This window comes from Lytechinus pictus, chromosome 5 (genome assembly GCF_037042905.1).
Source record: "Lytechinus pictus isolate F3 Inbred chromosome 5, Lp3.0, whole genome shotgun sequence".
Taxonomy (NCBI): Eukaryota; Metazoa; Echinodermata; class Echinoidea; order Temnopleuroida; family Toxopneustidae; genus Lytechinus; species Lytechinus pictus.
This window is the reverse complement of record NC_087249.1, coordinates 36,792,453-36,804,599: the sequence shown is the minus strand read 5'-3', so window position 1 is coordinate 36,804,599 and position 12,147 is coordinate 36,792,453. Positions and strand designations below refer to the sequence as shown.

Sequence of the window (12,147 nt, the reverse complement as noted above, 5' to 3'; positions counted from 1 at the left end):
TCTGAGATTTAAAAGAGCATTTTGGATATTGCTTGAAGTAGCTACATGCCTGGTTCAAAATCATTCTTTGTTCGGCCACCATTAGTACCACTAGTGATGAACTAGGGTCTGCACAGCAAACTACCGTGAGCGGGCCGATGTGGGTTCAGAGCAGATTTGCATTACACATAACAAATTGATAGAGTAAATTATGTACTGTATATGTAGGTCCCAACAAGTCCCAACCAAGACCGAATTTGCATTTGAGCAACTTTGGTGAGTTGCCATGTTTTCATGAAGATCAATTTTTCTTGGGGGGTACCCTGGTTAGAATTGAGCTGGACCTTGTGGGGGAAAAAGCTATGCCATATGGAGGTATTTGATGGTTTGGGATGCTGAATTGAATTTCAGTGTAACATCCAAGGGCTCATCAAAGGAAAGGCTAATGACTTGTAGTTGTAGGTAATACCAACAGACTGTGCTGTGGCTTTTTGCAAGAATCAGGTACTGACTGGGCGTCTTTCACCTCGTGGCTTTCCATGTATTACCCGTGGTTTGGTTTATTATCAAATATAATGATAATTACATGTAGCAATGAAAAGCAGCTTGCAAGATTCCTGCTGAAAATCATAGCTCTGAATTTTGGTCCAGTGCCTTTGGAGGGGTCCACATACAAGCAGTGTTCAGGAGAAAACCAATGCTTGATGAGTTGAACTTGATCCCTATTATAGTCTCTCAAGGATTTGCTAATAGTCCATCTGAAGTGTGCAGCCAAGTAACTGTGGTTTGGTACAGTGTACAAAAAAAGACATTGAAGCTGCCATGTCCTATTTGGACAATGCCTAAAATATTTAAGGAGGATAATATTGTAATCCAATATTTAAAGAAAAAGGAGTCATACAATGATACATGACATCATTGGCTACCAGACCATGCCAGATGATGCGAGTTACTATTGAGAATACGTTTCTTACAAGGAAAAATTATTCCATCAGTTGTGGATGCTGAATTGTAAACCCGTAAACTGTCATTTATAGATAGGGAGAAAGAGTTAAAGTTTTGAATGAAAACAGGCCACAAAAAGAATGTTTGAGTTGATGTCAATGCCAAGACCACATAACACCTCCTTCAAGTGCCTCCTCCTCCAAAGAGGAGTGTGGTAGAAGCCCGAGTGTGACCATAATGCGGTATGGTATAGGGAATGTGAGTTGATGGGCAAATATGATCATAAACCAAGAATAAATCATTAGGATAACACATTATCAACTTGAAGAAGGCAGTTGTTATGTAATTAAGCTTGTTTTTTGGTTGATGGGATTTCACTCTTGTACATCATGCCAAAAATACTTTCGTTGTTGTGATAAATGTTGTATTTTTGCACTTGTCGTGTCACTCACGTTTTGGATGTCGTGTCACTCACGGTATATAGGAGGGCACCATTTTCCATAGATAAGGTTTGATTGATTCTGACTATATGTGCTAGATAGGTACACTATTTACGTACATGTATGGGTACTCACAGTACTCCTGGAGAGCTACTTGGGCACGAATCCAATCATAAGTGATAATGGTCCGAAACCCATGTCCAAAATTTGTCGTGTCACTCACGCATCATTTTTCAATCATATCTACTAAACAAATTGTAGAATTCGAATCAAACTGTTAGTGGCCCATGCCAGTCCTACATTGTATATAATATAGTAGTCATGATTGATTCATAACCTTTAAGTTTTAAGATATGAGCCCTTAACCCTCTCCGATTGTCGTGTCACTCACGTTTGAAAATGATATATCCTAAATAACTTTGTACACACATCTTTTTTTGCCTTTTTTCTTTTTTTTAGCTGAGCTTTGTTGCACTATATCTCTGTGATTCTTAAATGTCTGCATTGCCTTTCACGTTATAACAGGACAGCATCAAATCACCACCCATTACGTTTTCTGAGCTGGCTAAATTGATCAGACGTAGGATTGCTGCACATTCAGAATGTCCAGATCTAACAGTGGAGGAGCAACAAATGCTTGTAAGTCATTTAATCTGTACCCTGATATGGGTAGCACCCCCCCCCAAAAAAAAAAAATGTAGAGCGATAACATTTTCAATTTTGACTCAGGATAGTTTAAAACTTCTTTCTTTTTCTCTCTTTCCCTCTCACTCACCAGGCTGGTGTAATAATAGGAGAGGTAAACTCCATCTGGCCAGACATCAGAAGACAAGTTGATGATCCTTTCTTGGTAAGATTAAGATATTAGATTACTTCCTTCTTCCATTATCATTGTGATCATCAACATCATAATCATTATCATCATCATTATGAGTACTGTAGTAATCATCATTAATAGCAATGCCGCCACCTCTTCATCATTATCTTCATCAATGCCACCACCACCACCATCATCATTATCATCATCATCTTGACCATGATCATCACTACCATCACCATCAACACCATCAAGATGACTAAGTTTGCCTTGTAGTGATTTAACAAATTATTTGTATATCGAGAACATTCTGGGATTTATTATCTATATTGATTAATCTTTTCTGCTGTGATTTACATGTAATTAGATTTAAATGAAAAGTAATAATCAAAGAAATTAAATTATAATTATTTAGCCCAAATTCCTTGTAGATTTGTTTTTCTTCCGTTTTTCAGACTGTTGAGGAGAACAAGGAGCTTCAGCGTCGTATTACTGTTCATATTGTGACTGTATGTCAACAACTTTTTCAGCACTATGTTGAAAAGGCTAAAAGTAAGTCAATATCAGAAGATTCCTGAATTTTTAAACTATGGTTTATTTCTTGTGAGTTACATATTAGTCAGGCAGCATATGTCATGATTTACCGGCTACTTCAACAAATTGGCTAAGTCTGATTTTTCACTTTTATGTGATTTGTGACATCACAAGGAACAAGTTTTAACTTGGTGACAAATTTCTAATGGTCATCTTGACCATGTTACATGTAGGTGTCAGTAGGGGTCAATTTTTAAAATTGCCCCAATTCTGTCGAGTGACACATCAAATTGTTTGTCTGGTTATACTGAACAAAAAAGTGTACACAATCATATACTCTTGACCTCCTGTTAAAGTAGAAATATATTGCAAATCCTAAAAATTGAGAATTATATATCAAATTAAAGGAGAAAATAAGAATACGATGGTGTAAATCATTTATCATGGAGACCGATGGAACTCAGTTAATTGATAGTTTAAAGTTCTCTCTCTGAATGCTTCAAACACGCAGAATTACATCCGCGAAATTGGGGGTTTTTGATGACGTGCATGAGTGTACGAGAGACGTGATTGGCTCTCCCACGTCAAGCTCCACTTGCATGCAAAACCTGTTGCGAGTGTACGTTTTCTCCACACTGTCACTGAATACTTCGATCACGAAATGAAGGAAAACCCAGAAGTTTATCTAGATTTGGATTTTCAAATGGATGATTTTGAAGATGAAGAGAATGATGATGAAGTTTCTTGCTCTAGAACAACAAAGTGACGTAGATGGAGGTAAATTAGGGGAATTACGCCGGTGATGATGAGTTGGACAATTCAACTTGCATGTGGATTCGCTACCAACTCATGCAGCTGCTGGCTGCACCGCGGGTCAAATCCATGAAAATGAATTCCAGCATGACCACATCCAGACAGAGTCTCTTCTCTCTATCAAAAAAATAATGAGAAGGAAAATAATGATATAACTGTACTTACAAACTAGTGAATATATCCGAACATGAAAGCAAATCAACTCAACGAATAGCAGCAGACGATATGCACCGACGATGAACTTTACGTGGCTGGGATAGATTGTCACTCATTCTGCATGCGATTGTAAACAAACAATCACAAACACAGAGCTAGATTACTCGCCTTGCTGATTGTTTACAATCTTTTATATCTAATTTTAATTTACCTCAATTTTTTGCTTCAAAAAAGGTTTTATCGTAAATTAAAAAAGCGTACCAGGTGTTACTATATTTTTATATAGAAAAATAATTCCCAGAGTTTCGTAATTTTGTGAAAATAATGAGATAGAAATTTTATCTAACAGAACGAGTGACAATGGATTTTAGCAATGAGCGTGCAAATCCCTTGACAAGTTCACTTCTCCTGTCTTTAAGAGATGACACATTCATAGCATGTAGAAGTTCATTGTATGGCAAGATACGCAATGCCCTCTTCTGGAATTGCTCAATGCCATCAGATATTTGGCGGGTAGCGCTAGAAGCCCAAACAGGCACAGCAAACTCAATCAACAGTCTAATGTGCATCTTGTAGATAGTGTTCTTGACATATTTCTTGACATGTCACACCATTTCTCTTAAGCTTATTAAGAATGAACTTCTTACGAGAAGCATTACTGATGATTTGAAGAATATGCAGGTCCCATCTAAGGTCATCTTGAATGATGACACCAAGTAATTTAATAGATGACAATACTTCCAAGTCCTTATCATTGATCCTAAGCTGCAGAAGAGGTGGATTAGCACGAAGAAAGCTTACTCGCAACGCTTTACACTTAGCTGGATTCAACTTCATCTCATTATCGTTGCACCACTCGACCAGATTATCAAGATCATGTTGTAGGCCAGAAGATTGATCTCTTAGGACAATTTTGATGAGGTCAACATATTTCCATCGATTCTCTGTGGAGCAGGCAACATCATTGACCATGACAAGAAAGAGGATTGGGCCCAGTTTCGTACCCTGTGGAATGCCACAGGTGATGTTAAGTCGAGCAGAAGTTGTCCCTCCGTATCGAACAGCCTCTGAATGGCAGGACAAAAAGTCACGTATTGTTGGAATAATAGATCAATCAACACCTGTCCTGATCAGTTTTTGTCTCGCCTGCATAGCAGAGCGAGACTATAGGCGCCGCTTTTCCGACGGCGGCGACGGCGGCGTCAACATCAAATCTTAACCTAAGGTTAAGTTTTTGAAATTACATCATAACTTAGGAAGTATATAGACCTAGTTCATGAAACTTGGACATAAGGTTAATCAAGTATTACTGAACATTCTGCTTGAGTTTCAGGTCACATGACTAAGGTCAAAGGTCATTTAGGGTCAATGAACTTAGACCATGTTGGGGGAATTATTTTCAAAATCTTAACCGAAGGTTAAGTTTTTGAAATGACATCATAACTTAAAGTATATGGACCTAGTTCATGAAACTGAGGCATAAGGTTCATCAAGTATTAGTGTACATCCTGCTCGAATTTCAGGTCACATGACCAAGGTCAAAGGTCATTTAGGGTCAATGAACTTTGGTCAAGTTGGGGGTATTTGTTGAATTACTATCATAACTTTGAAAAGTTATGGATCTAGTTCATGAAACTTGGACATTAGGTTAATCAAGTACCACTGAATATCCTGTGCGAGTTTCAGGTCACATGACCATGGTCAAAGGTCATTTAAGGTCAATAATAATAGGCATTTATATAGCGCCATCTATCTAGAAATATTCTATTCCGAAGCGCACAAGAAAAGAAAGAAAGAAAGTTTAGATGAGTGTCAAAGTTCCAATAACTAATACTGTTAGAAAATATAAGACTTCAGTTTAGATTTGAAGGTCTCCAGTGATGGTATCATTCTTAAATATATGGGCAAATTATTCCACAGAGAAGGTGCTGAGGCAGAGAAAGCTCGCGCACCATATGCAACTTTGGCCATGTTGGGGTAATTGTTGAATTGCCATCATAACTTTGAAAGTTTATGGATAGAGTGAATGAAATGTGGACATGGGTGTAGTTGACAAGTCTTAAGTCACCATTCAAATGTCATCTATGGTCAATGAACGTGGTATTATGTCATTTTATGAATGGTGTTTTTGTAAATGATTATTTTATAGTAGTTTTCAAAGTTAGCACTGCTGCTATATTAAATCGCGTAATGCAGGCGAGACTGCCAGAGGCGTTCCACTTGTTCAATAAAAATTGTGTGGTTGATATGGTCAAAAGCCACGCGAAAGTCGATAGCGCACAGATTGGCGATATGACCTGGTTGATCAAGGCCTTTAACTATGGTATTAACCATACTGATCAGGTAATGATGAAGTGAACTTCCCTTCATATTGCCAAACTGTTTGTGGTTGTTAGAATTATATATGTCATCCATGATCCATCCTTTTAAAAATCCCTCCAACAATTGGGCGTTGATAGGTGTTATTAAAATCGGTCGAAGTTGGTCAAAGCTGGTGACTCGAGGACCCTTAGGAATGGGGCACACAGAAGCAGTCTTCCATAGTGTCGGAAAGCAACCCTTTTCAAGACACTCATTGAAAATTTCAGTAAGGGCTCCGATATCTTAAAAGCAAACTACTTTAAAAGGCGTGTTGGCAATCAGCAGGATGCCCAGCTTTGGATGCATTCAGATTTCTCAGGTGTTTATACTGTTCATAACGTTGGATTACCGGAAGCGAAACTGGTGCTGGTAAGTAAGCACTCGGGTTAGAAGTGTTCAAAGGAGGCAGGCTTGAGCAGATTACAGAAAAGAAAGAGTTCAAGTCATTAGCCAAATCAAGAGGAGATCTATCACCAGCAAATAGGGTTGCTTCTTTTTTGGAGAGTCCACTCAGTGTGCGAATCTGTTGATGCCATTTCCCAGGCTCAGAGTCCATCAAATTGGCAACCTTGGTCCTGTAGAAGTTTAATGATGATGATGATGCACAGCATTTGTATAGCGCCATATATCTGTCAAAAACATTCAAAGGCGCATTTTATGGAGGAGCCAGCCAATCTGGGTCTCCTAGAATGGCGCACACACAGAACTATGACCCGCAGGTCTCTCCTCCCGATATAACTGGTTGGGGGGAATGCAAGTGGACCACTACACCAGGGTTTCCCCCTACTCTTATTGGAATAGTGCAGTGGGTTCTTAACGTGCAAAGGTGGTGACTCTCCTCTACACGGGGCCTCCATTTAACGTCCTTTCCGAGGGACAGAGTATTTTCCACTGTAACATGGCCTGCATCTATGAAACGGGAGAGACATTTACACATAACGCACTGGCTTTAGTCATCTGCCCGGGGTGGACTCGAACTCACGATCTTTGGTTCGACGGGCAGACACTATACCGACTGAGCCAACTTCTCTCTCTAAAGTCTGCTTTAGATGATCTGATAGCTCTCTGAATTTTGTTCTTAAGAGGCTTGTATGAGTCCAGTTTCTGTTTGAATGCTCTATCTCGTTTAATAATGAGACTGCGAAATCGGCTATTCATCCATGGCTTGTTGTTCGGTTGTTGCTTGAAAGTCACCTACTGAAAGTGTCGTCTATATTGAGCGTTGAGCAGATCCTTAAATTGCTCAACCTTGTCGTTAATGCTGATGCATTCATGAAGTAAAGACCAATCCATCTGCGTCACCCATTGACCAAAGGAACACACTGATGATTCACAAAAGGGACGAAGAGAAACTTTCCGTCTAGTCCTTTTCGGGGTGGTTTCAACAGGTAGATAAGTGATAACAGAATCGTCACTGGATGATATGGAAGCAGAGATGACTGGGTCATGGTAATATTTGGTAAGGTTTGTCAATATCTTGTCAAGAAAGGCTGACCCACAGGTAGCTTCCTTTACAACTTGGGACAACAAGGCATGTTGTTCAACCTCAGTTGTAGAGAAGTCATTGAAGTTACCCATGATGAAAAAAGATGCTTCTTCTGACTTGGCTTTGATGATGTCAACCATTGCAATGAGATGACCGGTGAGATACTCCTTATATTCTGATAGAGGTGGGGAATGTAGCACACAAAAATAAATATTATGAGAAAGACGAACTAAGCTGGATCGTTTCAGGTTAACCCTTAATAATTCAAGGTTAGCAAGATCACTAAAATCTTCCCTTGCATTGAGGTCCTCATGGCAGTAAATTGCTACACCTCCTCCCAAGCTTTTTATTAACTCGGCGTGGACCAGGAGCCACATTTGAAGGCAAGTGGCTCCTGGTCCCCTTTATTTCTTGGATGACCAGGCGCCACATTGGTGGAACCGGGAGTCAATTTTTTTTTTACATTCAGTCAGTTCGGACGCTTTTAAACTGTCAACTGCGCATCAAAATTGTAAGAACTGTATTAAGATGAAGGAGAAGAAGGATGAGGAGAAGGAGATTATTTCATTGGCAGATCCAAGGGGGGCCCGTGCCCCCCCCCCCTTTTGAGAAGCAAAATTAAAATTTGTAATGTAAAAATGCTGTTAGAACAGAAGTGTGTTCCCCCCTTTTTTGGAAAATCCTTAATCCGCCCCTGGAATGTTTTATATATTTTATCAAATTCAAAGATGACTACTGGAGTACCTTGTAATTGTATTTAAATTTTGTCTATCATGACCAAAATAAGAAAATAAAGATAGAAAAGGAAAGAAAGAAAAAGAGAACAAAAGAAAGGGAGAGGGAAAAAAAGAAAGAAAAAGAAAAAAAAGTGATCATGAAAGAAACAAAGGAAAAAAGGTAGAAAGAAAGAGAAAGAGAAAGTAAAATGAAATTATAAAAAAAAGGATGGATGGAAGAAGGTATGAAAGGGGGAAATAAATGAGCATGAAGGAAATAAAAAGGAAGATGAGTGAAAATGAATGGGGAAAAGAGTCATAAGCAAAACAAAATGAAGTGAAGAACAGGCAAAGAAAGAAAGAAAAAAGAAAAGGAGGGAAAGGGAATTAAAGAAATAAAGGAAGGATGGAAGGAGGAAAGGGGCAAAAGAAATAATGGAAAGGAGAATTAGAGGATTGGAAAGAATTGATGACAGGAAGGAGAAACAGAGAAGGAAGAAAATTGAACAAATGGGAAAACGATGAAAAGAAGGAGAGGAAAATGGAGAGAATGAAAAGTGAAAGGAAGAATAAAAGAAATTAGGAAAGAAAGATTGATGAAAGGATGAAGAAAGGAAGTTAGAAAGAAATCGAGAAAAGGATTGATGGAAGAATTGATTGAAAGAAAGGAAAATGGAAGGAAAGAAAGACAAAGGAACTGAAAAAAAAAATCGTGTTTCATTTTGGCTCAAACTGATACCTAGATCTAGTTACGTATGTAACCAACATTATCAGCACACAGCCCCACACACAAATGCATACATCGGACTAAAATATGTACTCCCGATGTCACTCGAAACCTGATCATTTGGGGGCCAAGAAAAGAGTGATAATTTTTTTTGATTACTCACAAGTGACAGAGTTGCACCATTTTTGTCTCGCCTGCATAGAAGAGCGAGACTATAGGCGCCGCTTTTCCGACGGCGACGGCGTCGTCAACATCGAAATCTTAACCAAGGTTAAGTTTTTGAAATGTCATCATAACTTAAAAAGTAGATAGGCCTAGTTCATGAAACTTAGACATAAGGGTAATCAAGTATTAATAAACATCGTGCCTGAGTTTTAGGTCACATGACCAAGGTCAAAGGTCATTTAGGGTCAATGAACTTAGACTATGTTGGGGCAATCAATATCAAAATCTTAACCAAGGTTAAGTTTTTGAAATGTCGTCATAACTTCGAAAGTATATGGCCCTAATTCATGAAACTTGGACATAAGGGTGATAGTGTATTTTTAAAGATCCTGCCTAAGTTTCAGGTCATATGACCAAGGTCAAAGGTCACTTAGGGTTAACGAACTTTGACCATGTTGGGGGTATTTGTGGAATCATCATAACTTTTATATTGTATGGATCTAGTTGATAAAACTTAGACATAAGAGCAATTATGTATCCCTGAACATCCTGTGCAATTTTCAGGTCACATGACCTAGGTCAAAGGTCATTTAGGGTCAACGAACTTTGATAATGTTGGGGGTATTTGTGGAATTGTCATAACTTTAAAAGTTTATAAATCTAGTTATATGGAAACTTGGGACATAAGAGTAACCATATATCCCTGAATATCTTGTGCTTGTTTCAGGTCACATGACCAAAATCAAAGGTCATTTAGGGTCAATGAACTTTGGCCGTGTTGGGGGCCGGTATTTGTTGAATTGGCATCGTAACTTAGAAAGCTTATGGATCTACACATGTAGTTCATGAAACATAGACATAAAGGTAATTGAGTTGTTTTGCACATGTCTGAGGTCACATGATCATGTTCAAAGGTCATGTTGGGTAAGTGGATATAGTATTTTATTATCATATAAGTGTTTTCTATTATGAGTAATTATTTAATAGCTGTTTTCAAAGTCAGCACTGCTGGTATATCAAACCACGTAATGCAGGCGAGACTGCCAGAGGCGTTCCACTTGTTTAGGAAATATAGACTTTCATGTAATAAGAGCATTTCATTGGTGTAAAATGTGCAATTTTACAGTTCTTTAGGAGAAGTTACTTTATAGCTGGGGTTGGCAGGACAGTGCATGTTCAAAGCAGCACGCAGTCGCGATATATGTGGCAGGCTGCCAGGCTAGCTGTGTGTTGATTTTTGTGTGTGTCTGTGTGTATATTAAGGAAAATAGCGCAAAAATATGCTACGTCTATCGTCCGAAGCGGTGGGGTCAACTGGGCATTCTTGCCGTATGGTAGACCGGGCGCCAATTTGTGATTTTTTCTGGCGCCCGGGCATACTGGTTTTCGGAGGAACCAGGCGCAAACCCTCCGAACCGTGAGCAAAATTGCACCCGGTGCCCGGTTAATAAAAAGCTTGCCTCCTTGATTGGGACGATCTCGATGACATGCTGATGCTAGGTTCTCTAGTGAGAACCAGGTCTCTGTCACCGCAATAAGGTGAATGTTCCTATATTGAGTCACAATACTGGCTTCCAAATCACTAAATTTGTTATTTAGTGAGTGTGCATTGCATAACATAACTGATGGAAGATAAGTTTTATGATGCACATTAAGAGTATCAATCAAGGCTGACCTGTCAATATTAGAAGAATTTTCTTTCAACTTTCTCGGCAAATGGTTGATGATGACAGGAATTCGATGTTGTCGCTTTTCAAATGCACGATGGCCTCTCTTAGTTGGTGGAACTCTACCAAAGTCCTGCAATGTATGGGATAACTTTAAAGGCACTCGTGTAGAAGTACATGTAGTTCCAATAGAGAGGAGCTCCTCTCTGGAGTATGAATACCATGAAGACATTGTAAGGTGTAAGATCTAGAGGAATTAAGATATAAAGTTGGACTAGCCTGGACATTGGCATTGTAACTGTCAATAGAATCACGCAAGCTGAATGAACACAAAGCCTGTGTAGAGCACTGTAGCACTGAAAGGGATGGTCCGGGCTGAAAATATATCTAAATATAAATAAATAAATAAATATAGTAAAATTAAATTTCATCAAAATTGGATAACAAATAATGAAGTTGTTGAATTTGAAAGTTTATCAATATTTTGTGAAAAGTTATATGCACATCATCATGAATATTCCTTAGATGGGCTGATGATGTCACATCCCCACTTTGCTTTTTCTTATGTTATTACATGAAATCATAAATGTTTTATTTTTTCTTAGATGTGTGAATGATGTTCTCCATTATGATGAAATAAGATTCAGCAGTAAATAACTAATGCACTTAATCAGTTGTCTATCCAATTGTTTTAGTTCTTGGTAGAAAAACTTTGAATAAACCTAATTTCATATAATAAAATACAAAAGAACAAGTGGGGATATGACATCATTAGCCCACCTAATGAATATTCATAAAGACATGCCTAGAACTGTTTCAACGGAATAATGCAAATCTTTAAAATTCAATAACTTTGTTATGTGTTATTTTGATCAAATTTTCAGCATTTTTCTTTGTGAAATTTACTCTATCTATTGATATATAAACATCTCCAGCCTGGACCATCCCTTTGAGAGTAATGGCATCTGAAAGTCTACCAATAACTGTACATTTAAAAATAAAAGAATACTTAATCACAACTAAATCACAACTACGCTGAAATACCTAAAAATTGTCTAGCATTGTCCTGAGATGGAACATGATATATTGGTAACAAAATGAAGACATGATTCAAATGTGGAATGCAAGAATCTCAGTTGAGATGCAGAGCTCAAAATTAGTGCAACATAAGCGCAACCACCACACCTGTTACTGTGAAAGTCTTGAGTTATTGTGTTGTAGAGGGTCTTGACCAGACCAATATAAAAGGGGTTTACTTCTCAGATTAGAGATTGGATGTTAGATTGCAGTTTATTTACATTTTATACTACATCAGTTTGTAGAGTTTATATTATATTCATC

General features: G+C 38.2%; 1 protein-coding gene across 1 annotated transcript in view; it reads left to right on the top strand.

The window, feature by feature from the left end:
- LOC129262032 (uncharacterized) overlaps positions 1 to 12,147 on the top strand; it is a 55,164-nt gene that overhangs the window by 31,660 nt on the left and 11,357 nt on the right. The window contains exons 5-7 of the mRNA XM_054900068.2: positions 1,890 to 2,003; positions 2,143 to 2,214; positions 2,637 to 2,733. Of these exons, the coding sequence (XP_054756043.1) occupies positions 1,890 to 2,003; positions 2,143 to 2,214; positions 2,637 to 2,733 (283 nt within the window). The remainder of the gene's footprint in view (positions 1 to 1,889; positions 2,004 to 2,142; positions 2,215 to 2,636; positions 2,734 to 12,147) is intronic.